This window comes from Triticum urartu, chromosome 7A (genome assembly GCF_056163025.1).
Source record: "Triticum urartu cultivar PI428250 chromosome 7A, HENAU_Tu73, whole genome shotgun sequence".
In the NCBI taxonomy this organism is placed as follows: Eukaryota; Viridiplantae; Streptophyta; class Magnoliopsida; order Poales; family Poaceae; genus Triticum; species Triticum urartu.
This window is the reverse complement of record NC_141879.1, coordinates 647,142,647-647,167,996: the sequence shown is the minus strand read 5'-3', so window position 1 is coordinate 647,167,996 and position 25,350 is coordinate 647,142,647. Positions and strand designations below refer to the sequence as shown.

The following is a 25,350-nucleotide window of genomic DNA, read 5'->3' as shown; positions in this document are numbered from 1 at the left end:
CCTTGGAAATTTTGCATGTACCATTTGGACGTGACAATGAACACATCTATTTTTATTTTTATTTTTTAACACTTGTAAAATTCATTTTTGGCGGTATTTTGACCTGTGCAAAAATACCTGTGCACGCGGGGATTTGTAAAATGGATTTCCGTATATGTAGGCACATCAGATTGCTGCAGGCTACCAAGCAATACCATATCGATTATATTGAGAAGGGCTGCCTGCCCGCGACGATGGGGGTGGGAATGAGATGCTGGGAGAGAGTTGTTGGTGGATTGAGACTTGAGAGGCCCTTCCCCAGTGCAGCATCTACCAAGTGGTTGCTCGCCCTCAGCCTCAAAGGTCTGCCTTCTTTCGGAACCAGATCCTCTAATATTAAAAAGGAAAGTTAGAGAAGCTACAATCCTCTAACTTTTCTTCTTGCAATCCATATGATTAAGGCTAAAATGATTTAAATTAATATACAAATTGCAGATTTAATATTTACATTCATAATCATTACATACAAACAATTTGATGGTGAAATAAAATCAATTATAAATTATTTATATCTACAGTAAATATTAATAGTAAATAATTCGCTAAACGTCTCTAACATTCCTTCTTCATTTTACATTATGATTACACTGTAGCACAGTGACTTTGCTTCTCTAAGTTAGAGGATCCGCCTCCCCTTCTTTCTTACACAAGTTCACGATTCATTGTTGGGACAGGATGAAGACTTGAAAAACACATACTTGATTTTTTGAAATGAAGAATTCTGGTGTTAATGGCAATGCTGTTTTTTTTTACAATTTACTCATTCAATTTACCTCAGAGTGTGGTTTTTTTAATCAACATATTTAACACGGTACAATTTCCATGGAATTGAGATTAGATAGCCCCTTCTGCTTTCATGCGGTACTAGCTCTACGAGTAATATGGAGTCCATGCGATTGGGAGGATTTTTATGTTGTCTTAGGGGGGGCAATACTTTCGAAAATTGCTTTTGGAGCTCGGGCCGGGTTTTCAAAAATTCAAAATTCAATAAAATTCATATTTTTACATTTCAAAAAAATCTGAAAAATACAGACATACATGGAGGCATAAAACACATGTGCGTACATATTCAGGATGAAATACGTTGAAATGAGGATTGTGTAAAAAAGACAAATATGTGGCTTTTACACAAGATACTATTCATCCCAAGTCCATGAATTTGTTCTTTTTGCACAGATCGCATCTCAAGGTATTTTATTTTGAAATTTTACACACATCACATCCTTGTGTACTTGTACAATTTTTTCAGAATTTTTTCAAAACAAAAAAAATCGGCCTCCATGGAGGCCAAGCTCCAAAATCCCATTCTCCAATACTTTCAGCTATTATGACTATCAAACATGCATCTGAATTCTCTATGGCATGGTTATATATATTCTCCACACGGCATTCATTTTAAATTTAATCTATTTCTCATATACCACCATGTCCCAAAAAGTTATTGAAAAATCCCGCGGCAACGCTTGTGGTATCTTCTAGTTTTTTTTTAAGTTCCAGTAGATATTTTTTCATGTGGCCTAAAGCAGCCCACGTAAAAGGATCAGCCGATCGATCACGGGAACTAAACTACTACGTTGGTTTGGATCTCCCCCGATCACGGCGCTTTAGTTGGGGTCGAGGGGACGATCGTTGGTTCGTTACTCTCTTCCCTCACGTTAACTTAATTATCCTCTCTTTTTGTTCTTTCTGTTCAGCCCATTGGGCCTTAAGATCAATTCTTTGACTGAGCAGCACACACGTTCCACCGGATCGATTAAATTGGTAGAGTTGTGTAGCGTGTGCAAATGCATTATTTTCTCCAGTCCTAGAGAGATGATTAATCTCTTATGTTGTTATTTTTTTTTGAACAGTGAATATAACATGAACGTATATGTACAATTTACAATGTTATATGATTATTCTCTACATATTATGGATCACCGTAAGTTTTACGTATTTTGTGTGCAAGTTTTTTTTTTCATTTTTTCTTCATTTCTTTATTCTTTTATACCAATGCCATGGATTCATTCTTTTTAGAATATTTTGTTTTTATTTTTATTTATGTTTATGTTTTATTATTTGACAGTCACCTGATTTTTTTGTACATTCATTTTCTTCCTATTTATGTATGTTTGTTTATTTTCCCTTTTAATCATTTTTATGTCTATGAATGAATTTTTTTTTGTGTGTACACACGTACATATTATACAATATGGGTGTAAATTATACTGGTAGAAAATTACACTAATATATTTAAAAGTCCAAATTGTGTGCAAGTTTCTTTTCATAATTTCTTTTATGTTTTATATTTTATTTATTCTATAAGGGTAAAATACCAGTGCCACTAGTTCATCTATTCTTAGAAAATTTCACTTTTACAAAACCTCCATTATTATATATGATTTGATAGGTCTCCTACCTAATTTTTGACCTTTAGGATGTCACAGAGTAACCACATTCACCTAGGTATGGGACCGGCTGACAGGAATTGGCAACGGCCGGCGCAGAAAAAAAATCAATTAGCATAGATATTTCAGGTGCATAATGATTACACGACAGTTTTTCTTTCTTTCTTGTTTTGAGCCGTTTTTCTTGCATGGTAATACATGTCTCATTTATATCATAAAACATCAAAGTACAAGCTACGTAAGGACCGACATAATAAAACTGAAAAGATAACAGAACATCTCTAAGCTTGACACCAATGTCCGTCACCTGCCTCTAACACCACCATAGCAGCCACCGAAGAAAAAAATGACGGAACACCTCCTCACCCGAGCTCGACGCGGCTCAGTCGCTGATATGCAGCTTTGCGGACTTCCAAGGTGTCTCACCAAAAGTGAAGCCTTTGTCGTTGAACGAATCAGACCGGGACAACACCCTGGACACGCCATCGAACTTCACATCTGGCACTCCACCACGACTAAGACGCTGAAGGAGGAAACTGTAAAGATTTGATGAAAACTTGTGTTCTATTGATTCTGGGCAAAGCCCTATTTATACAAGGATTTGGGGCGCCTCCGGAGAGGCGTCCGTTTACAACAGGCGCCCGTGGCGCGAGAAGACGCCCGTACGGACGTTCGCGTCCGTGCGGCGCTTTGGACACACGTGACGACTCTTAGCGCTAATGGCGTCGCTTTATTCTTAACACTCCCCCTTGTACAAAGCTGCTTCTTCTATGTCTTGCATCCTTGTATAACTTTGAGAATATTGCTCTTAATCACAAGCGTATATGATCTTGAATAACTCCTTCAAAAACCCTGTGGGAAAAATATGAAGAGAATAGAACTTGATGTGTTGTTAAAACTCCATTAAAACCCAGTAGGAAAAATAAGAAGAAAATGTTACAACATATGTTATCGTCTCTTTGATAACTTATATGAGAAAACCTTGAGGATAAAACTCATTGGTAAGTTTAGAGGACAATTAATATGTCTTGTATACACTCATTAAAAACCCCGGTGGGAAAAAATAGGATGTATGACATATATTCTTATGTTGATATTACCTCATTAAAAACCTTGATGAGAACCATGAGAGTAAACTCATAAAGGGAAAAAGAGTGCAATATAATGTTTGAATAGGTTATGATTCAGAGAGGCTCTCCCCCTGATCTTTGCAAATCTCGAAGTCGTCGCATACCAGTCCCATGAACATATTTTTCAAATGTTGAAACTGGGAGCGACTTTGTGAATAGATCAGCTAGATTATCGCATGATTTGACTTGCAAAATGTTTATCTTCCCTTTCTTTTGTAATTGATGGGGAAAAATAATTTAGGAGAAATATGCTTAGTGATATTGCTTTTTATGTAACCTGTTTGCATTTGAGCAACACAAGCTGCATTATCTTCGTAGATAATGGTTGGAGATTCGATAGAACCTTTACCACATGATTTTTGTATGTGGTTTATCATTCTGCGAAGCCATACACATTCACGTGTTGCCTCAAATAAAGAGATTATTTCAGAATGATTGGTGGATGTAGCCACTAGAGTCTGTTTGGAAGACTTCCATGATATGGCTGTCCCACCATGTAGGAACACAAAACTGGTTTGTGATCTGGCATTGTGGGGGTCAGATAAGTAGCCAGCATCAGCATACCCAATCATATCAATGTCCAAATTTCTCTGAAATTGAAAGAATAGGCCAAGATCCTTTGTGCCTTGGAGATATCGAAAGATATTCTTAACTCCCGTCCAATGGCGTTTAGTAGGAGCTGCGCTATGTCTAGATAGTAAATTCACTGCAAATGCAATATCAGGCCTGGTGCAATTTGCAAGATACATGAGTGCTCCAACGGCACTGAGATATGGAACTTCAGGTCCTAATATCTCTTGTCCATTATCCATTGGTCTAAATTGATCTTTCTCTACGTCTAGAGATCGAACTACCATAGGAGCTTTGGATGGATAGGATTTGTCCATATTGAATTTCTCCAATATTTTCTGGATATAGGCGGTTTGATGAACCAAAATACCCGAGGGAAGGTGCTCAAGTTGCAATCCTAAGCAAAATTTGGTTTTACCCAAATCCTTCATCTCAAATTCCGTCTTTAGGTGATTGCGTGCTTCGTCAATATCTTGTGTGGTTCCAATGATGTTCAGATCATCAACATACACAGAAATAATGCAAAATCCAGTTGTGGACTTTTTATGAAAACACATGGGCAATCATCATTATTGGAGTATCCTTTTTTCAAAAGGAACTCACTAAGTCGGTTGTACCACATGCGACCCGACTGTTTTAAGCCGTATAAATACTTATTTAGTTTTACACAATATGCGTTGCGTTTTGCGTTTGGATTCGGGATTGGGACTCCATCAAGAACCTTCATGTATATGTCCGAATCAAGTGAACCGTAAAGGTAAGCGGTCACTACATCCATCAACTGCATAGATAGACAATTTTGCACTGCCAAAGATATAATATATCGGAAAGTGGTTGCACTCATTACAGGAGAATATGTTTCAGTGAAATCAATGCCGGGTTTCTGCGTGAAACCTTGTGCTACGAGCCTTGCTTTATATCTCACCACCTCATTGTTCTCGTTTCTTTTACGAACAAAAACCCATTTGAATCCCACGGGGAAAACTCTGGGAGGTGTAGGTATTGCTTCAGTGAATACCTTTCGTTTATTGAGCGAGGCTAATTCTTCTTGGATTGCATCCTTCCATTTAGGCCAGTCGGAGCGTTTCTTGCACTCTGCCATGGTCTTTGGATCATGATCAGTGAGAAGGGTATCTGCAATCTTTTCAGCAAAATATATGTCGACAGTCGTAGTCTTATGGTCAAATGATTCTCCAGAATCAACGTAGTTGATAGAAATTTCCTGCACCCTTAGTGACTCTTCGTGATTTCCCAATACGATTGAGTCTGGGTGTTCCAATGTCCCAGTTAGTTTGTGCACAACTGAGCTGGGTTGTGGAGGTTGTTCTTCCACTGGGTTTATATTACCCATTTGATGATTATCAACGCTAGGTTGGTTTAGATTTACTGGTTCAGAGAGTTTCTTTCTCTATTTCCTTTGTTGCTTGTGAGGAGTTGAATCCTGTTTCGTGGCCGTACTTCTCCCCCTTTTCCTTTGAACAGGGGGTTGAGTAGTTTTTGTTGGTACCTCCACTCTTTCACGCGCGTTTTTAGCAGGATTGTAGGATTTGGTAACACCTTTATAGTCAGTAAATGAATCTGACAGGTTATTTGCAATGTGTTGCAAATTAATTATTTTTCAAACTTGAAGTTCAGTTTCTTGAGTACATGGATCAGAGGAGGAAATGCCTTGGGCATTCCAATTGATTTCCGGGCATTCTTTTTGGTACTTGTTGTCTCCCCCTAATGCCGGGAAATGGTCCTCATTGAAGATGCAGTCAGCGTGACGGGCTGTGAACAGATCCCCCGTGAGGGGTTCAAGGTACTTGATTATCGACGGTGATTTGTACCCCACATAGATCCCCAATTTTCTGTGTGGGCCCATGGATGTACGCTGCGGTGGTGAGATTGGCACATATGTGGCGCATCCGAATTTACGCGGATGGGAAATATTTGGTAGGTTTCCACGTACTAATTGCAGAGGGGAAGTGTTGTGATATGCAGTTGGTCGCAATTGGATTAAGTCAGCAACGTGTAAAACTGCGTGACCCCAACAAGAAGTTGGTAAATTGCAATTCATTAGTAAGGGGCGTGCAATGAGCTTAATTCTCTTAATTAGAGATTCGGCCAATCCATTTTGAGTGTGGACATATGGGACAGAGTGCTGAACTTCAATGCCTAATGCCATGCAATAATCATTGAAAGCATGTGAAGAGAATTCAGCAGCGTTGTCCATTCGAATTGATTTAATTCGATTCTCAGGATAATGAGCTTGCAATTTGATAACTTGTCTCATTATTTTGTCAAATGCATGGTTTCGTGTAGATAGTAAACACATATGAGACCATCGTGTAGATGCATCTATTAGAACCATGAAATACCTAAAAGGTCCAGACAATGGTTGGATCGGACCACAAATATCACCTTGAATTCGTTCAAGGAATTGTAGTGGTTCTGCTTGAATTTTAAGATATGAGTGTCTTAAAATGAGTTTCCCAGTAGCACATGCAGTGCACATAAAATCTGAAGATTGTGGGGATTTAGCTTCATTTAAGTCATGACCATTGGAATTGTAGATAATTTTCCTCATCATCCCTATACCAGGATGACCAAGGCGATCATGCCAAGTTTGGAATGCATTTACATTCTGAAAAATTACCTTATACGCAACGTGCTCTACAGGTTTTATGTAGGTGTAGTACAATCCTGATGATAAAGAGGGAATTTTCTCAAATATATGTTTGCCATATCCGTTGTCTTTGGTAAAGAGGAGATATTCCTCTTTGTTATCTTCATAAGTTTCAATGTGGAAACCATTTTTGCGGATATCTCTATAACCTATGAGGGTACGAGTTGAATCGGGATACAATAAAGCATCCTCAATTACAATTTGTGTACCCATCGGGAGGGTAAATATGGCACGTCCTTTGCCAACAATTACCGCATCGCGTCCAGCAATTGTTAAAATATCCCCATTCAATTTTGTAAGAGTTTGGAAATACTTTATTTCCCTAAGTATAGAGTTTGTGATGCCACTGTCCACAAGTCACATTTCCTCCTCCATTGGATTGATTCCCGTAGAAATCTTCTCGTCTCTTCTTGTTCGTGCTCTGTTGATCGAGGCTAGCGTGGCTGATAACGTGTAAAGATTTGATGAAAACTTGTGTTCTATTGATTCTGGGCAAAGCCCTATTTATACAAGGATTTGGGGTGCCTCCGGAGAGGCGTCCGTTTACAACAGGCGCCCGTGGCGCGAGAAGACGCCCGCACGGACGTTCGCGTCCGTACGGCGCTTTGGACACATGTGATGACTCTTAGCGCTAATGATGTCGCTTTATTCTTAACAGAAACCATACCTGCTATCCATGAACCACGAACCCAGCACATGTCCCGTCTTTCAGATGTTGTTGATGCAGACCATAATTTGCATTCGTTCCTAGACTACCTCCCAAGCTCCACGACAACGCTGGAGCAAACGCCGTCGCAATGACGGAGTTCGAGGACAGAGGTCCACCACGAGGATGCCGCCGCCACCACGCCATCCTTGCTTGAATAAACTGGTTTCCAAATCCACCTCCAACCATAGGCCTCGTCAGGGAATGATCCGAAGAATCTTTATTCAGCGCCGTCATCGTCGTCGCCGAAGCCAAGACGATGAACAGCTTAAAAACCTAGACTACGAGAGAGTAGTGGAGGGGAGTCGCTAGAGAACGGTTCCAGGTTCTACCGGTTGCCTCTCTACGTTTTCTGGTTTTTATTTTTTATGTGACTTTTTGGATGTTGTATGTGTAAGTGCACATGTACAAGTACTGTACAATAGGTGTGTAAATTATACTAGAAGGCAAAAATTTCGCTACTATATGTTTATTCTTGTATATTATAAAATAGTAGATTTTCGGTGCAAATGATGTGCAAGTTTTTTTCATTGTTTGTTTTTTTTCATTTTCTTTTTTCTATAAAGGTAATACCAATGCCACTAGTTCTTTCTTTTTAGAAAACTTTATTTTTTCATTTAGCTGTATAGTTCATCATTTTGAATGGATTTATTATTATGTTATTGAAATGCAAATGGTACTTTAATTTCCATTTAATACTTTGATCTGCAACAAATTGTCTTAACTAGGTCGTTTTGTTGATCTTAATTCCACATCCTAAAGTGTATGGTGTGAAATGTTATAGAAATTTCATATGACCAATGAATTTATTTTCTGATTCCAATTAAATGATTTAGCATGATGGTTGCTCAAGATAATAAAATAAAATTTGGGTTTCAAACTTTTAATTCCCGCCTTTCCTCCTCTATTTATTTTTATAATTATGGTGTATATGTGTGAAAGCAAATATACATGTTAAAGCAAAGCATACACACGCGCGCGCGATGATGATCATTGGATGTAAATCAAACGGTTCTGGTGAAAAGCGAGTGAAAAGGGAAAAAAAATCTTGTCTGTAAAACATGACGTGCTTTGTGTTCTGATGTCTGATCACAATGGGTTGGCGGCCCTGAACTCTGGGTGCAAGAGCCGGCCGACCTCTTCGTCGTCGGCGTCCAGCGGCCGTCCGGTATCGTTCCTGACGCGCCGCACGGCCGTGGTGCCGAGCGACTCGTGCTGGAACCCGTAGAGGCCGAGTATCTGGTCGTCGGCGAAGTTGAGCGCGCGCTCCATGCCCTCACGGCACGCCACGGCATCATAGGTCGCGCCCGGCTCCCCGCACGGCTTGCACCCGACGAAGTGCGTCACCAGCGGCCACCGGTGGTCGCCGAGCCCCGGCCGCCCCTTGCTCCGCATCTCCTCGTACCGCCCCACGATCTCCTCCCAGAACCCGTGCAGGTGGTAGGCGCTCTCCAGAAACACCTTGTCCCCCCACCTGCCGCGCTCCGTCACCAGCAGGTACACCAGCGCCGACTGGTCGTCGGCCTCCCAGGCCGCTCGGTTCGACAGCGCCGCCGCGAAGACCCTCCCGTACCGCTCGCGCACGGGGCCGCGCGGCCCCATGCGCGCCCAGGCCTCCAGGAGGTCCAGCGACCACCGGCAGTTCCGGAGCAGGAAGCTGCCGGTGTTGGCGCCGAGCCAGTTCCTGGCGCGGTACACCTCGCCGTCCCAGCCGTGGAGCACCAGGTTGTGGCCCGCGTACCTGCCCCACGGCGGCTCGAACAGCATGTCCGTGAACACCGCGTCCGAGTCCACCCACCACAGCAGCTCCGCCTCCGGGTGCGCCACCATCAGCGCGCGCAGCAGCGGCAGCTTGGTCCAGAACCCCGTCATCTCGCCGTCCAGCACCGCGTTGCTGTAGAAGATGTCCAGTCCGTGCACGCGGCAGTAGTCCGCCTTGTTCTTGAACGCGCGGAGGAGCACGTGGTCGCCCTCCGCCTCCTTGCACTGGCGCGGCGACGAGCCGGTGACCATGAGCACCCGAGGCCGCCCCGGGGCGACAAAGGCCGGGAATCGAGGGTGCGCGGCCAGCCACGCCGCTCTGCGGGCGTCGTAGTCGGACACGTTCGGGCCCAGCGAGTACGGCCGGTCGCTCAGCTGGCGCAGCGGTTGCTCCTCCTCCTCGCCGGGAACAGCCTGCACCACCACGGCCTCCGGCGGCTCCTTCGAATTCGTGGCCGGAGCGTCACGGGCGCCATCGAGGCAGGCGTACTCGATGCGGATGCGCGGGAGTTCGGCCGTGAACAAGAAGAGCGCGCATGACCCGACGATGAGCAACACGATCGGAATGATGGGGACGGCGAACAGCAGCTTGCGCCGTGCTCGCCTCTCCGCCGCCACTCGCTGTTCCTCCGCCATGGACTGCTGAGGACGGAAGAGGCATGCATGCACGCGCTACAAAACGTACGCGGCTGCACCTGTTATAGCTACACCGTGGGGAATTAATCGAGGACAAGCTATGGTGGCATTTCAAATTCACTCTGCAGGTTGCGACGGTGGCATCTCGACTTCACTCGCAAGGTCGGCTGTGTTTTCGCTTACAGGAGAGGAAAAGCAACCGTTTACCAATTTGCCAACTTCCACCCTCGGCCAACCCAAGCCATATATAAAAGTAAGTTTACAAAAAAAGGAATTTACCAAGGTTTGTTCCAAAAAGAAATAATTGACCATGTTCAAACAACTATATTTGCCAATGTCCAGGGAAAATAGAATAAAATTTGCCATGGTTCTAGTAGAATTTTTTGCCATAGGCCTAGTATAAAATTTTCCATGGTAAAAAAAAATGGTCCATAAAAGTAAGTTTGTGATCGGTGTGAAATCGTGGCAGATTAACATGGTTTTGACACAAAGAAATAAATGCCATGGTCGGAATAAAATTTGGCATGTTGATAAAAAATAAAATTTTGCAACGTCAGAAAAAGATAAAGTTGACATGATTTAAAAAATGAAATTTTCCATCGTACATGAATTAAATTTGCCATGGTCTAAAAATAAAATGATCATGGCTGAACTAGTAAAAACTGCCATGGTCTAATTTTTTTCCATGGTCCAAATATAAATTTTTCCGTGGTTGAAAATTTGCAATATAAAATTCGACATGTTGAAAAATAAAAGTTACTTTCCCTCAAAAAGAAAAATAAATAAATTTTCCAATGTCAGAAAAAATAAAGTTGGCAAGATTTGGAAGAATAAATTTGCCATGGTATAAGTTTTTTCAACATGCATAAAATAAGAATGTAGAACACATACTAGTTTTGTTGAACATATAATAGCTGCTGCTGTATTTCACCGATAGCACAGAAGAGTAGCATTCAATGGCCCAATGCAAACAGAAGACACTCAATAAACCACATCTACAGTATTCGGACAAAGGTTGTCATTATCAGTTTTGGCCAGTTTGTGGGGAAGCACTGATTCCTAGCAAACCCCATAAACTTTAAAACCCAATCTAAAACTAATCAGTCGTATGCAAAGGCATGTACTCCCTCCGGTTCTTTTTATTCTGCATATTAGAATTCTCTGAAGTCAAAATTCATAAAGTTTGACCGTATTTATATGAAAAAATATCAACATCTGCCATGCTAAAGTTATACAATATGAAACTTTAAGTCATGACACATCTATTGATATTGATTTCAGATTGTGAATGTTGGTACTTTTTTCTATAAAGTTGATCAAACTTTACGAGGGTTGACTTTAGTCAAATCTTATATGCGAACTAAAAAGGACCGGAAGGAGTAAGAGGTTGAGCTACCCAATACTGACACAGACACGCTAAATCAGGGTCATTCCCGTATTGACACTCTTGGATCTTATAACCTCCTTAGTTGATGTTTCTAGTTCAAATGCACCTTGCAACACATAAATGATGGGAGTACCTTCTTTTCTACTATCAGCTAATATTTTTTCTTCAAAAGCAGAGCAAATTAAGAGAGCAAACAAAAAAAAAAGCAGAATTATGTCGTAGGCCTAGTACAATTTTCTGCCATAGGCCTGGTATAAAATTTGAGATGGTAAAAGAAACGATGGTCCATGATAGTAAGCTTGCAATTGGTGTAAAATTATGGAAGATTAACATGGTTTCGACACCAAGAAATAAATTTTCCATGGTCATAATATAAAATCACGTTGAAAAAATAAATTTTCCCAAGGTAAGAATTTTTTTTACATGATTTAATTTTTTTGCCATTGTACAAAATTTGTCATGGTCTACAAAGATGGCCATGGTCTATTTTTTCTTTGCCATGGACATAATATAAAAATTAGTACATTGAAAAAATAAATTTTCCAAGGTCAGATAGATACAGCACGCATGCTTCTCTGTCTGTTGCGATCTTCTTGTGCCAACACTGCCTTCACAAGACAATGTTCTGATGAAACAACACTGAGCCTGTGTTCTGCGTCAGTGGAATACTCCTGTCAGCACCGCAGCACAAGCACACCACGGGGTAGAATTGCTGCAAATGCAATCCATGCTATGTAAATCTTGTTGCCCATACGGCTCCTACCGCAAAATGTTCCCAGGACACAAATTTTACAATTTGATTGCAAAAAAAGAAAAGAAGAATAATCAAAACTGAAGGATCACATCTATGAAACAAAAATCATTTGCAACTACCAACAGGCTACTCTTCCCAAAACTAAGAAGCTGCGGTTCAAAGTTTTGCCGTGAAAAAAAGGAAAATGTTACATTGCACAATCATCTGACAATTCAGTTCTGTCTACTAAGGTACATTCTTGCAGTTACACACAGCAGGAAGAAATTGATATGGAAACGCTCGTCCGCCGTTTTCACCTCGGCGCTACTGCGCGGGAACTGATGGAAGAATGGTAGTTGCTGCTCCTCTGCTTGCGATATGACGAATACACATCGCCATACTGGTGGCTCACCTCACTCGGATCAGCAGAGGCTCCAAGGCCCAACCGTCCGCTAGACCCCGGCTTGCTATCGAACGAGCCATCAGCGCGCATCCCGGTCTCAGGGTTCACGTGCAGGCTGGCAGGGGGAGGGATGCACGCACCTCCCTTGCGGGCAGGGAGCTCCCTCTCGTAGTCATCGTAGTCACCGGGCTCGCCCTGCTTCATCGGACCTTCTGACGGGTTCTCCTCCCCGATCTCCTTGAAGAACCTCGTCACGCGCTCGAGGATCTCGGACTCAGGAACGGTCGATGGTGGGATGGTCGTGGGGATGTCGAGTGGGCTCAAGGGAGAGTATGGAACTCCACTACCGATCTGCATCTTCCGGACCATTCCTGGAATGAGCCCAGGGGGGAATAGTGGATACGGAGGTGGAGTTGGATCATTTGCATTGGCTGGTGCTGTGCTTTGAGGAAGCGCAGGGGGGAGTAAAGATGGTTGCACTGGCAAAGATCCTGGAAAAGTAGTTTGGCCGTAAACGCCGGCAGGATGTTGGTTTCCTGGAAATTGTGCAGAAGGGGCAGGTTGGGATGCCTTCTCCATCTCTGGCGGAGCAGAGGACCATTTTGAGGGCTTTGCTGATCCTGAAAAGATATCCATCAATTGTGCTTAGGTTTGCCTCCAACAAGCGAAAGATAAATGAAATGCATCATAAAAGATATTTGGTTTAGTGTAACAGCAGGCAAGTAATTTGGAGAATTTAGAGAACCCGTGTGATCAAGCATGGTCAAATTATTATTTTTAGTTATATTATGTATACAAATCTGATTGGTGAAAAAGGATTTTAGTCCAGAAAATTTCTGCCTAGATCTCAGTGGTGCAGTAACTTCGGTTATTATCTTTACTGTATAGCCTGGCAAACTGTTTACATATCTCAAAGTAACCAGCCTATAAAGTTTCAGGGCATCAACATATAACTACAACCTTTGAGTTATCAAAGCAAAAGGACAAAATGATAATAGGACTAAAATCTATAGGTTAAATACGCCAAACTTACACCAAAACCTTATATGTAAATGCTGGTACCCTAAAAGCTAAACACAGATGAGAAAAGATGATAATAACCACCTAGACAGAACAGTATAAGCAGAGTTAGTAGAAGAGGGGGAGAGAAAAAAACCTGAGAAGGTTGAGGGATCTGGTGAAACATGTTGTGGCGCCGAAGGATATGAAATGCCTCCTTTCATCTCTCTTTCAAGGTTAGCAACGGTTTCCTGGTCATAAACTTCCTTTGAACCCCAGAATTGCAGGATTTTCTCAAGGCGAGTCTGATTTTCATCTTTATTCTGCGGATTATTATAAATCCTCACAAGCATGGAGCCCAGCACAGATTGAAAAGCAATAGCCTCATTGTCAAGGTCCTGAATATTAGCTCGTCTCTGCAAGCTGTAGGATATGGAATTGTGTTAAGAAAAGTACCATTAATACATTAAATATGCACAATTAAAGTCCAGTGTAATTTGATGGTGTGACATAATAGATTCGATTAATAAGCAGCTTAACCAGATGAAACTATTAAAAATCATAGCCAAACAGAGATTGAGTGGGACAAGCTACAGCAGTACACTCTGCTATGCATCATACATGTCGGATATCATGAAACAGTAGTCCATTTTTCAATACCATTCTCATGTTGTTATTGGTATATTATTTCTTACAAGCTGATTTTGGTATTGCTAATATCTCACCAAATCAATCTCATTCCATATTCTGCGAGGAAACTAATATTGAGTGGCCTTCCTAACAAATGGATAGAGGCAAAAGCTAAAGTAAAATAACTTTATGAGTGCACCACAAGTTTTCAAAGGCCTACTTAGTCTTAGCAGTAACATTTTCATCTCTAAGCGAGAAATCCCAAATAAGTCATGTCATGACACCCAGGCTATCTCCCTAATAGGAACACCATGCAAGATCTAGTGTGCCCTGATATGCGATACAGATGCCTCGATACCAAATCTTCCCAAAACAAGGATACATCAATATGCTAGTATACATATATACTTCAAATATAGTATCAAGACTCCAAGGAGTGGAGACGAGAGGAAGGAAGGGCACAACAAGATAGCGTCATCCAGTTCCTGCCAGTGACGTTCGGAGCATGCTGTTTATGTTACACGTGCTAGGAAAGGTGTTGTTCTGCGTGATTACATGCGAGAGGAATGAACAAGTAGGGCTGGCTATGGTAGATAATGCATTGATTACTGGGCTTGTATTGACAGGGTGATTGCCCCTCAGTGGAGATGTATAGTATCACTTCTAAATGGAAATCATTTTGATACTTGGTGATAAGTATCATAAAGGGTATCAGTATCAAATACGAGATCTAATGTTGCTACAACAAATAAATAAAGTATCAGAGTAGCCTATAACAATCGTATCATAAAGGGTATCAGTATCAAATACAAGATCTAATGTTGCTACAACAAATAAATGAAGTATCAGGGTAGCCTATAACAATCATTTGTTTACATTTTGATCTTCTGGTCATACATTGGTCTTTTAAATGAATCAGGGTGAAGTAAGGTTATATCAAATGGCACTCATTCGGCATTTTTTAATTTTGAACAGAAAGTGGCTTTGATACTGAAAATTGGAAGGTCTTTCTTTACTGCATTTTTCTAGACAAGATTCTAAAAACATAGGAATAGTAAAAATGTAGGATTGGGATGTGGTGGCCTATTGAATCCTAAAGAAAACCAAAACACAAGAATTTGCACATATGCTCTTTGGATGCTCCACAAAGTTTTTGCAGGGGTTTGAAGAGACCGAAAGTGCATGCAACACACAAACTGACAAACTGAGAAATTCCAAAAGGTCGAACCTCTAGCTAGTACTCCTATTGATTTGGGAAAGCAATCTAAAGGGCATCTGTGAGAAAAATTTCTATGGGTTAGAATCTTATAAAATTTCATTCCATATCTGTGAGGAAACTAATACTGAGTGGCCTTCCTAACAAATGGATAGAGGCAAAAGCTAAAGTAAAATAACTTTATGAGTGCAGCACAAGTTTTCCCGAGGCCTACTTAGGCTTGGCAGTAACATTTTCATCTCTAAACGAGAAAATCCCAATTAAGTCACAGTCATGACACCCAGGATATCCCCCTAATAGGAACGACAAGTAAGATCTAGTGTGCCCTGATATGCAATACAGATGCCTCGATACTAAATCTTCCCAAAACAAGGATGCATCAATATAGTAGATACTATCAAGACTCCAAGGAGTAGAGACAAGAGGAAGGAAGGACGCAACAAGATAGCATCATCCAGTTCCTGCCAGTGACGATTGGACCGTGATGTTTATGTTGCAGGTGCTCGGGAAGGTGTTGTTCTGCATGATTACATGTGAGAGGAAGGAAGAACTATGGCTGGTCTATGGTAGATAATGCATTGGTTATTGGGGTTAACGCTTGTATTGACAAGGTGATTGCCCCTCAGCGGAGATGCATAGTACAACTTCTAAATGGAAATCATTTTGATACTTGGTAATACATATCATAAAGGGTATCAATATCAAATACGAGATCTAATATTGGTACAACAAATAAATAAAGTATCGGAGTAGCCTATAACAGTTATTTTGTTTATATTTTTATTATCTTCACTCATACATTGGTCTTCAAAATGAATCAGGGTCAGGTAAGGCCATACAAATGGCATTCATTTGACACTTTAAATTTTGAAGAGAAAGTGGCTTTGATACTAAAAAATGGGAAGGACCTTCTTTACTGCATTTTTCTAGACAATCTTTTATGGCTTCTTTGGAACGCTGGATTCTAAAAACGTAGGAATAATAAAAATGTAGGATTGGGATGTGGTGGCCTATTGAATCCTAAAGAAGACCAGAACACAAGAATTTGCACATATGCTTTTTGGATGCTCCAGAAATTTTTGCAGGGGTTTGAAGAGACGAAAAGTGCATGCAATACACGAACTGAAAATTTCCAAAAGGTCTAGCCTCTGGCTAGTACTCCTATTGATTTGGGAAAGCAATCTAAAGGGCCTCTATAAGAAAAATCCCTATGGGTTAGAATCTTATAAAACTCCTACTCCAAAGAAAAAGGGGCCCATAATAAGCTAAGATGGCAATAAGATCTGTCAATTGCAATTCACCTCCTATGTCGGTATTTCGATCGAATCAAAGTTAATGCATTTCTTAAATCAGGTTCCTACCAGCTTGGAAGTAGCTCAAATTAACTACACTTAATTGACAAGTCATAAGGCAAGCAATTATATTCACAAAATAGATGCCGAAATGAAAACATACCCTTCAAAAAGAATATCATTCACCAGGAAAACAATGTGGAGCTGCCTCTCTGAATCCTCCAAGGCAAATACTCTCTCCCTCAGAGCTTCCGCCAGAGCCGGCGCAAATGGAGCCCTTTGCATAAACCATGTCTTGGCACCCTTTATCGACTCCTTGGTGCCATTAAGATTGGTAAGCACATCGTGCAGCTCCGCGGCGACATCCGCAGGGAGCGGCCCAGAGAGGCCCTTGAACGTCGCCCCGGTCTCATACTCCCCGTGGCCGTGGGCGCCAAAGTGCTGGTGCTGGTCGTAGAAGGGCGGGTACCCCGGCTGGTGCATCGGGGGCGGCGGCCCGTGCGCCATCGGGCCCATCGGCGGCATCATGTGCACGGAGCCCGGCGGGTAGGGCGCCATGGGGGGCCGCCCCGTGACCCAGAGCATGTACCTGTAGTAGGCGTGGCCGTCCCCGCCGAAGATGAAGGCGTAGTCCGGGTTGTCGTGCTGCTTGTCGCGGATCACGATCTCGAACTCGGGCCCGTTCTTGGCGATGTACTCGACGAGCTTGTCGATGCGCTTCTGGAGTTCCGGGTCGGCGGGGGGCGGGGCGGGGGCCGGGGGAGCGGACTCGAACGGCGGCGGGTGCATGTATGGATGAGGCGGCTGGGAGGCGTGCCCCGGCATGGCGTGGGGCGGCGGGTAGGGGGAGGGCTGCTGGTGCGGCGGGAGGTGCGGGTAGAGCTGCTGCTGCGGCGGCGGCATGGCGCGCGGGTAGGGCGCGTACTGCGGCATCGGGGCGGCGTAGGGCGGCCCGGCGTGCGGGTGGTGCGGGTACTGCGGCTGCGCCTGCGGGTGGAAGCCGTACTGCGGCGGAGGCTGCTGCTGCGCCTGCGCGTACGCCATGGCCGCCGCCGCGTAGTCCTGGGCCTGCCGGTCCATGGGGCGGCGGGATTTGGAGGCGGGGAGGGGTGGGGTGGGGTAGGGCTCGCTGCGCCGGTGGTGACGGCGGCGGAGGAGGAGGAGGGGAGAAGAGGCTTCTACCCTCTTCTGTATCTTTGGGCGAAAATTACAGAAACAGCCCTAGGCCCCTGCTGGCAGGATTTTTTACAAAAGGCCCCCGTGGAGTTCTGGATTTGTATTATTTTGCCTTCTAGTCTGCAACTACAACTCTAATTATTATTTTTCGAAGAAAGAGTGTGCTCGACGTTGAGCACAAGAGAGTTGGTAAGCACCGAGACCCGTCTTTCATCCTCGCGGTCTTCTTAAACCTCAACTATCACCCACTTCACGTATCCTTTGTCTTTGCCTCTTGCCCCCTCCCCCCTCCCCCCTCCCCCCTCCGGGGCCCTAACTATTGCCTTACCACCCATAGACAATGGTGGTTCATCATTTCTCCTCTATCGTCTCATTGGACGAAGTTTCTAGCATTGAGTTATCGACATGCCACATTTAGCATTGCACACTATCATTCTCTTAGCCCAGCCCACATCAAGCATCAGTGGTAGTCAGAAAGCATGCATGCTGCAATTCCATCAAAATGTGAAGCCCTTTTCAAGGATAGCACACAATTTAAATACAGCATTGATGATGCATTTGCTCACCATAGTGGTCACGGTTATCTAGAATGTCAACTGAACTCTCAAATGTATCACAGTAACTGATCATGGAGTCTGGGTACTGGCGGATGAACTCGCTGGACATGTATCTCAGGCCATAGTTGAACTTGATCACAACGTTGTTGATGTAGTTGATTTTTGGCTGCCATAGTCCGAAAGGAAGTGATGTGCGCAGCCAACGGGTGGATCCGTCGTTGCCACACCCTAAATCCATCGATCTCCATTGGAGGTGGGGGTAGCGAGGTTGGAACACTAGCAAGCAAACCTAGTAGCTTTGGCAAGCATGGAGACATGCAGCAACAATTCTACACATAAGTTGTGGGGTCAGTTTTTTCTTATTACACCCTTGGCTTTATTCATATTTGTGCAAAAAGAACATAATTTAAAGAGTTCAGTGCATTTGAACCCGCAACATTTTAGTGCTGGCGTTTCCACTAGGGATATGAAAAAGAAATGGAGGCACAATAGAAGAGGATGGTGGTCTTGTTGCCTTTGTGAGAAGCCATGGCCACATGTGGCAACCACAAAAGGAATCAACTATACTCTACACATAATTTTATGATGACAATCGCATGGTCAAAAGAAAGCGAAGCGAAAACTCTGAGTCATCACCAGTTACCGAATAGAGGAGGATTTGGATCCTGGTTGGCACAAGAGACATAAATGTGTAACCCTCAAGTTCAGGGACCAAATTGGCATTGCATTGCAAATATAGGTGGCATGTGATATAGTAATGCATTTCACTTCCACAGGCACAAGTAGGCCTTTAAAATAGCAGCAGTGTAACATGTGAGGGGTGTCAAAACCTCTAAACAATATCAGGAAGGGCTGTCATAGGCTCCATACAAGCTCAGGTAGCAACTTCAAGATCCGGCGATATTAAGAAGAAAACTTCCCCATGAGGCAAAATATGTTTCGGCAATACTATAATATCTGTCTTCACGTAAGCTAACTGCTGCAGAGCACAGCTGCGGGGACACTGAGCTTCGACCGCCCGATGTATAGAGAACTGGATATGATATAGCAAAAGCACTGGGTTTCAAAGCAACCCAGGTTTTCGTCCATTCAATGTTTCAATCTAACTCCTTAGTGCTGAAATCTGCCACCCACCACCCAAGTCTACAAGTCCACAGGATCATCCTCCTCGTTGCCATTGTACTGCGGGGAAAAAAAAAGAGCGTAAAATGTCAGCATAATGCTAAACAGACGGCAGGCACATAGTACTGGCTGAAAGTAGCTGCTAGCCCTATTGATGCATTTGCAGTGTGAACATAGCGAATTTAAAAATAGAGAAGTTGACAAAAAGAGAAGGGCAAAAGTAGTAAAGAACACGGGAATAACTGTAAATGGCGATCAGTTTATGCAAATTGATTTTACTATCAGAGTGCTTTTAAAAACATTGAATGGCAAGAGATGAAAATGATCCACATGCTGATCATAAATAAAACTGCAAGGACCAGCCGGCGACTAGAGGGGTGAACACCAAAATTCTTGCATAGTTAAAAGACAATAGGAAAATACCAGGGTAGTATCAGTAATGGAATCTTTGCACATGCATACGACTACATGACTATACAGGACATGCCGAACTTAAGCTGCTGTGCTGACAGATTAATTGTACAAAATGAGTACGTGATTCTCTGCTATGGTACACCAGCCATTGCAAAGTAGTTGCGTCAACTATTTAGATGATCAAGCTTGTTATTGCTTGGAAAATGAAGATACATAAGCCTTTTGGACTCATTGGAGGTGCCATCATAAACAAACAAACAAACAAAAAGTCATACAACCCACACCATTTGTACCAAAATAGACATCTATTTGTCCGCATTTATAATCTATCCTGGCAATTTCAACAGAACCAACTACAACGTTAACTAGATCAGTGGAGAACGGAACATGCTTTACTCCAGAACATTCTACCTGTAAGTAGCAATAACCCCTAGATGACACGCAGATGGCTGAACCATAAGTCTAACCAAATGAACGACACCTAGATGAGCTATCAATCAAACCTGAAGAGAAACAAGACCTTACTTTTACTAAGGAATAACCAAAAGTAGCCTGTAACTTACAAAATTGCAGTGAATGAGAAATAAAGGATATACACACAACAGGATAATAAGATAATGAGCCATCAACTGAGTTATCTCTGCCCAACAACGTTCATGTATGTTTAATAAATATAATTGGCTGATCCGCTGTGAGAAATATACTCACCCTGTCTGTAAAATCATTGCCAGAAGAAATGACATTTAGTTCGTCATTATTGTCATCATCCCCTAATTTCTTCAGAGATTCAGTTCCTTTGCTATTTTTCAAAGACTCCAGAGCATCTTCTGATCTATATTTCCCTGACACGTGGATCATATCGTCACCATTCACTCTCCTTTTCTTTCCTGAAAAAAGTAACAACAGTTTGTAATCAAAAGACATGGTTTCTTTCCTTTGTTGGCACATTTGCCCCAGGGAATGCATAAATATTCAAGACAACAATGGCCTATGTGTCCGAACAAGAAATATATCACATTTTAAAGGATAAATGGGTTCAACATCTAAAAAAAATTAACTGGGTACCATTTAACTTGAATACCTTGTGGACACATGAGACTGTTAGCTTCTATAATGTCAGTATAAACTACTCCCTCCGTTCCGAATTACTTGTCGCAGGTATGAATGTATCTAGATGTATTTTAGTTCTAGATACATCCATTTCTGCGACGAGTAATTTAGAACGGAGGGAGTAGTAAGATGCGATCTTTATATACTAGTAATGAGTTTAACAGGCTAACGGCGTTAAGATGGCTAGAAAAATGCTGGTGTACCAAAATAAAGTAGTATCACCCAAGTTCTCGTCAAGGTGTTACCAGTTTTTTCTTCTTCGCTTGTTGAAAGGGCAGCAGATCTTTTTCTAGCTGCTGAACCATTCTTCTGTCGCTGATCATCTGGGCTCATTTCATAAGCATTATATGGGTCGTCATTACCAGCATTCACACTCGACCCTTGTTCTTTGGTACCAGATTTCAAGGAATCAGAAGCAAGCGAATCAGCCAACCTCTCAAAACGGCCTTGAGACCTGAAGATAACCAATGAGTCAATAGCTATGAAAGTCATGTCAAGACTAAAATCAGGAGTGCAATTATGTGGTGATCTAAACGAAATAAAAATTCGTAGTAGTTCATATAAAAGGAACATGCCTTTTTAAATCATCCTGTGCTTTCACGTAACGCCCATATGCTTTGATGAGTTTCTTTATTTTGGAGGTCATCCTGCATCCAAAGAGCAGTACTATCAAGAACCAAATACTTGGAGAACTTCTCCTGAACTGAAGAGTCCACCTACTAAAATTTGGATAACATAGAAGTATGCTCATATGTTGTAGAAATTGAGAACCTTTCACAATCTTCTTTCTCTTTGTTCAACTGTGATTCAAGATCATCTACTCTGCCAGAAAGTATGCCTGCTTCGTCGATTTTCTTGTCCAATATCGTCTGTCATAATGTGTATTTATAGATATAAATGAAAATAGATTGTAGTAATCTCAACCACAACTATATGAAAGTAAAACGTCATATCCCAGAGAAGTTCAAGAAAGCATTTTGTCAGGCACTTATGACGGCCGACTGGTTATCTCCATGTTCAATCAGAGCATGATCCCATGTCAATATTTTCCCAAGCATGAATGATTACTCATTACTCCCTCCGTTCGGAATTACTTGTCTCGAAAATGGATGTATCTAGAACTAAAATATGTCTAGATACATCCATTTCTGCGACAAGTAATTCCGAACGGAGGGAGTAGTTTGTGGCATCATAATTTGGAGAGAGAAACATCGGTAGTACCATCCGCATGAATGTATGATCATGCTTAGTGGAGTGAACCTCTTTTAAACTTGGAAGGTCTAAATTTCTCCATCATAAAAATTGGCATGCATCAACTATCTAGTTAAGGCAGAAAATGTTGGAACCACACATGCAACCAAAATATAACTTAATAACTGATAAGTGTGGGCCGTTGCATCTGTATTTACAACTCATAATTGAGTGTCATCTATAACATGCTTAAGAGACACTGATTACTGACCTGTAGTTTAGATTTATCTTCATGCAATGCTTTCATATCCAGTGCAATTTGTTTCAGCTGCAGAGCATACATAAACATATAACAGAGGTCCAGGAATACGGAGACAGCTCGACCTATATGCTAATGAGATGGATTGTACAGTTCAAACCTTTGCTTCGCCGTCATCCTTCTCATCACTGCTGGAATGTATGTCATCTTTTTTTCTATCTTCATTTTCAGAGGTGTTGAAACTTCCTGATGAATCACTTTTATCACCATCAACTTTCTTCTTAGGCCTTCTGTCACTGGAAAATCCACATAATCACTTGGAAAGGTCAATGCATGTATATTTGCTCAAAGTCCATCTAGAGTTAACTGAGTGGACAACAAAGACCATATACTGGAATGGAATACACCGAGATCCTTGTCACATACCTCTTCCTGATGGGAGATCTTGATTGACTAGATCCTGCAAATAAGATTTAAATAGGAACAAAATTATACACCGGGATTCTATTTTATCAAAAATAATTATCAAGTTTAAGTAAAAAAAAACTATGGGAACCATGTGACACGTGCGCCCGTGCACACACAGGAAAGAAAAAGATTATCCCTACCTCGAGAATGTGGTGGCATCTTGTTACGAAACAAATGGCCTCTGGTATCTCTGTCAGGGGAATACCTCCGCCGGGGTGAGTTTCTTCTCTCAGGCCTGCCTCTAAATTCATGAATTCTATGATCTCGCCCCCCTACAGGTTAGGAATGTAAAAGCTTATATAATAATATAAAAAAGAACTACACCACAACAAATATAGATGGACAGAGACAAGGCAAAACAGAAGAACATTTAAGCTTGCCACAACCTTGAGCGATATGACTATTCGATTGGCAATAATATAAAGAAACTACACCACTGCGAAAAAAGATGGAGTTATATAGAGACAAGGCAACACACAAAACATGTAAGCTTACCACAACCTTGAGCCATATGATTAGTCATTTAGCAATAAGTAGTAGAGAGTCCAGGATAACCCCAAAGGCCATTAAATGGAAGAGCCAATAAGACTAATGCAAGAAGAGATACCAACATATGATTACACATTGCGGTGCACCGCTTAAAAATAGATCCAGCACTTGCAACATCAGTCATCTGAAGTGAAATTGATTGATACTCCAGATTTGGACATCATGCTTTCATTACCATGAATAAAGATCTTCCACAACTCCAATACCGCCAAGTAAATCTAATTTAACTTGTCCAGATATTTCCATATTGACTTTAATTATTCTTGCTCAGTGATAGCACTTGGAATGACAGGCAAGAATAAAGCCGAAGAAGAAAACTCAGAACTCCTAGCATATTCAAAGAACAATTGGTTGCAAAGCTGAACAATATGGTTTTTGCAAACTGAACTTATCATGCATCTGATTGAGATGAGGAACCACGTGATATCCCTGAATAAAGTTCTCTGGTAAGAGGATGGCCATGCAAGTGACCACAAAATATATGTTCACTGACTGAAAAGGAAAGCAATGCAAATAGAACGAGTCATCCTCTGGAAGTGATCAATCCTAAGAAATCTGCTCAGGTGACAGCTAATTTGGGTGGTAAAATCAATGGAATAACCAGCAGGAATGCCACGCTGTTCTGCAAGAAGCTTTGACTTCAGTTCAACTACTATATCAAAAGGATAGGAGATCATATATGAAAGATAATACAACAAGACATGACACAACTGGTAGTTCAATCTCTGAAGTCTGCACATGTAAAGAAAATATCATCATAGTACTAAATTTCCATACTAAAACATGACCCCAAGTTTGCGAAGCAGACTGCAGAGTTCCCTCAGCCACCACAAGTAACTAGAAATAGCAGAATGATGCCACTTTGTACAACCTCCAATGGTGCTCTTCTATCTAAGTTGCTGCAATTGTGTTATTCTTCCAATTACATCCTCTCATTGCTAACTCCAAACACAAGATTTCCAGTGCTTTCTGCTGAAGCTTGGAAGCCATATGGCATTTGATACCTCTTGTTCCAATGATTGCAGAAGCATACCAATTTGTAAGGGTGCTCCTGTCAGTTGCTACAATGGAGTTATTGTTCCAAGTATTTCCCCTCGCTGCTAACTCCCCACCACAACATTTTCAGGGTTCTCAGCGGGAAGCATAGCATCTGATACCTCTTGTTCCTCCATCTACAACCAGAATCTTACACTGTCTGCCCAGCCCCCCGCAAATAACAAACTGTCCGCGGCTATAACAAAATCCAACACACACATAAATACTTGAATCTCTTGAAAAGAATGCTCCTCCTCTGCTGGATCACTGATACTTCTGCCTAAAAATGTCACAGAATACCATCCTTTTGGACTAGCAGCAGACCACCCAGACTTATCCTGTGTCGCAAGTAGCTTCAACAGCGGCAATTTTACTGTCCACCCACACTGCAGAAACCATCGGTGCTTTCTGGACACACCACAGTCGCTAAGCAGGCAAAAATCCCTAACCGAGTGCACATAGAAAAGCAGGCGGGGGGAGGGAGGGATGGGGGAGGGGGGAGATGCGTATGGAGTATACCAGGTCCAGCGCGCGGCGGGAAGGTGGAGTGGGGAGGCGGCGTGCGGAGCTCGCCTTCGCCGTGGGCGAAGCCGCAGGAGGGGCCGCGGGGGCAGGGGCCGCGCCTCCACAGCGCGCACAGCTTCGTCTTGAAGGCCGGGCCGCGGCGCGGCGGAGGATCGAGCATTTCCCGCATCTCTCGAGCGCGCGCCGGCGATCCGGGGGCGGGGAGGCGGGCGGCGCCGGCGGGAGGAGGAAGGCGAGGGAAGGAATGGAGGAGGGAGGAAGGGCACGAGGGCGACGACGGACGAACCGAAGAGGCCTCGGAGCAGCGCCTGCCCAAGTAAGCCCGACGGCTCGGCCCAGGAACTGAAGAGCCGACACGTGGTAAAAATGGGCTGGACAGTGCCCTGC

General features: G+C 42.6%; 3 protein-coding genes across 6 annotated transcripts; all 3 read right to left on the bottom strand.

Annotated features, from left to right (window-relative positions):
- Window positions 1-8,454: 8,454 nt before the first annotated feature.
- LOC125521531 (putative glycosyltransferase 4) lies at window positions 8,455-9,975 on the bottom strand. The gene has a single exon (XM_048686586.2). The coding sequence runs from the start codon at window positions 9,895-9,897 to the stop codon at window positions 8,590-8,592; it is 1,308 nt and encodes a 435-aa protein (XP_048542543.2). The 5' UTR covers window positions 9,898-9,975; the 3' UTR covers window positions 8,455-8,589.
- A 2,018-nt stretch (window positions 9,976-11,993) lies between these two features.
- LOC125520100 (SWAP (Suppressor-of-White-APricot)/surp RNA-binding domain-containing protein) lies at window positions 11,994-17,719 on the bottom strand. The gene is made up of 3 exons (XM_048684924.2): window positions 16,721-17,719; window positions 13,577-13,842; window positions 11,994-13,040 (listed from the first exon to the last, which is right to left on the bottom strand). Exons 1-3 carry the CDS (start codon window positions 17,635-17,637, stop codon window positions 12,331-12,333), a joined length of 1,893 nt encoding a protein of 630 aa, XP_048540881.1. The 5' UTR covers window positions 17,638-17,719; the 3' UTR covers window positions 11,994-12,330.
- Window positions 17,720-18,978: 1,259 nt separating this feature from the next.
- Window positions 18,979-25,264, bottom strand: LOC125518747 (zinc finger CCCH domain-containing protein 13). 4 transcript variants are annotated; one of them, XM_048683600.2, is made up of 11 exons: window positions 24,958-25,246; window positions 23,350-24,025; window positions 22,995-23,126; window positions 22,813-22,846; window positions 22,547-22,682; window positions 22,399-22,455; window positions 21,708-21,805; window positions 21,512-21,583; window positions 21,182-21,390; window positions 20,535-20,713; window positions 18,979-19,472 (listed from the first exon to the last, which is right to left on the bottom strand). In XM_048683600.2, the coding sequence occupies exons 2-11, from the start codon at window positions 23,375-23,377 to the stop codon at window positions 19,434-19,436; spliced, it is 984 nt and encodes a 327-aa protein (XP_048539557.1). In that variant the 5' UTR covers window positions 23,378-24,025; window positions 24,958-25,246; the 3' UTR covers window positions 18,979-19,433. The 4 variants fall into 4 exon arrangements, with proteins under 4 accessions (XP_048539557.1, XP_048539555.1, XP_048539556.1 ...); XM_048683598.2 differs by lacking the exon at window positions 23,350-24,025 and having other exon boundaries at window positions 24,958-25,264; XM_048683599.2 differs by lacking the exon at window positions 24,958-25,246 and having other exon boundaries at window positions 23,350-24,931.
- Between the last annotated feature and the right edge of the window lie 86 nt (window positions 25,265-25,350).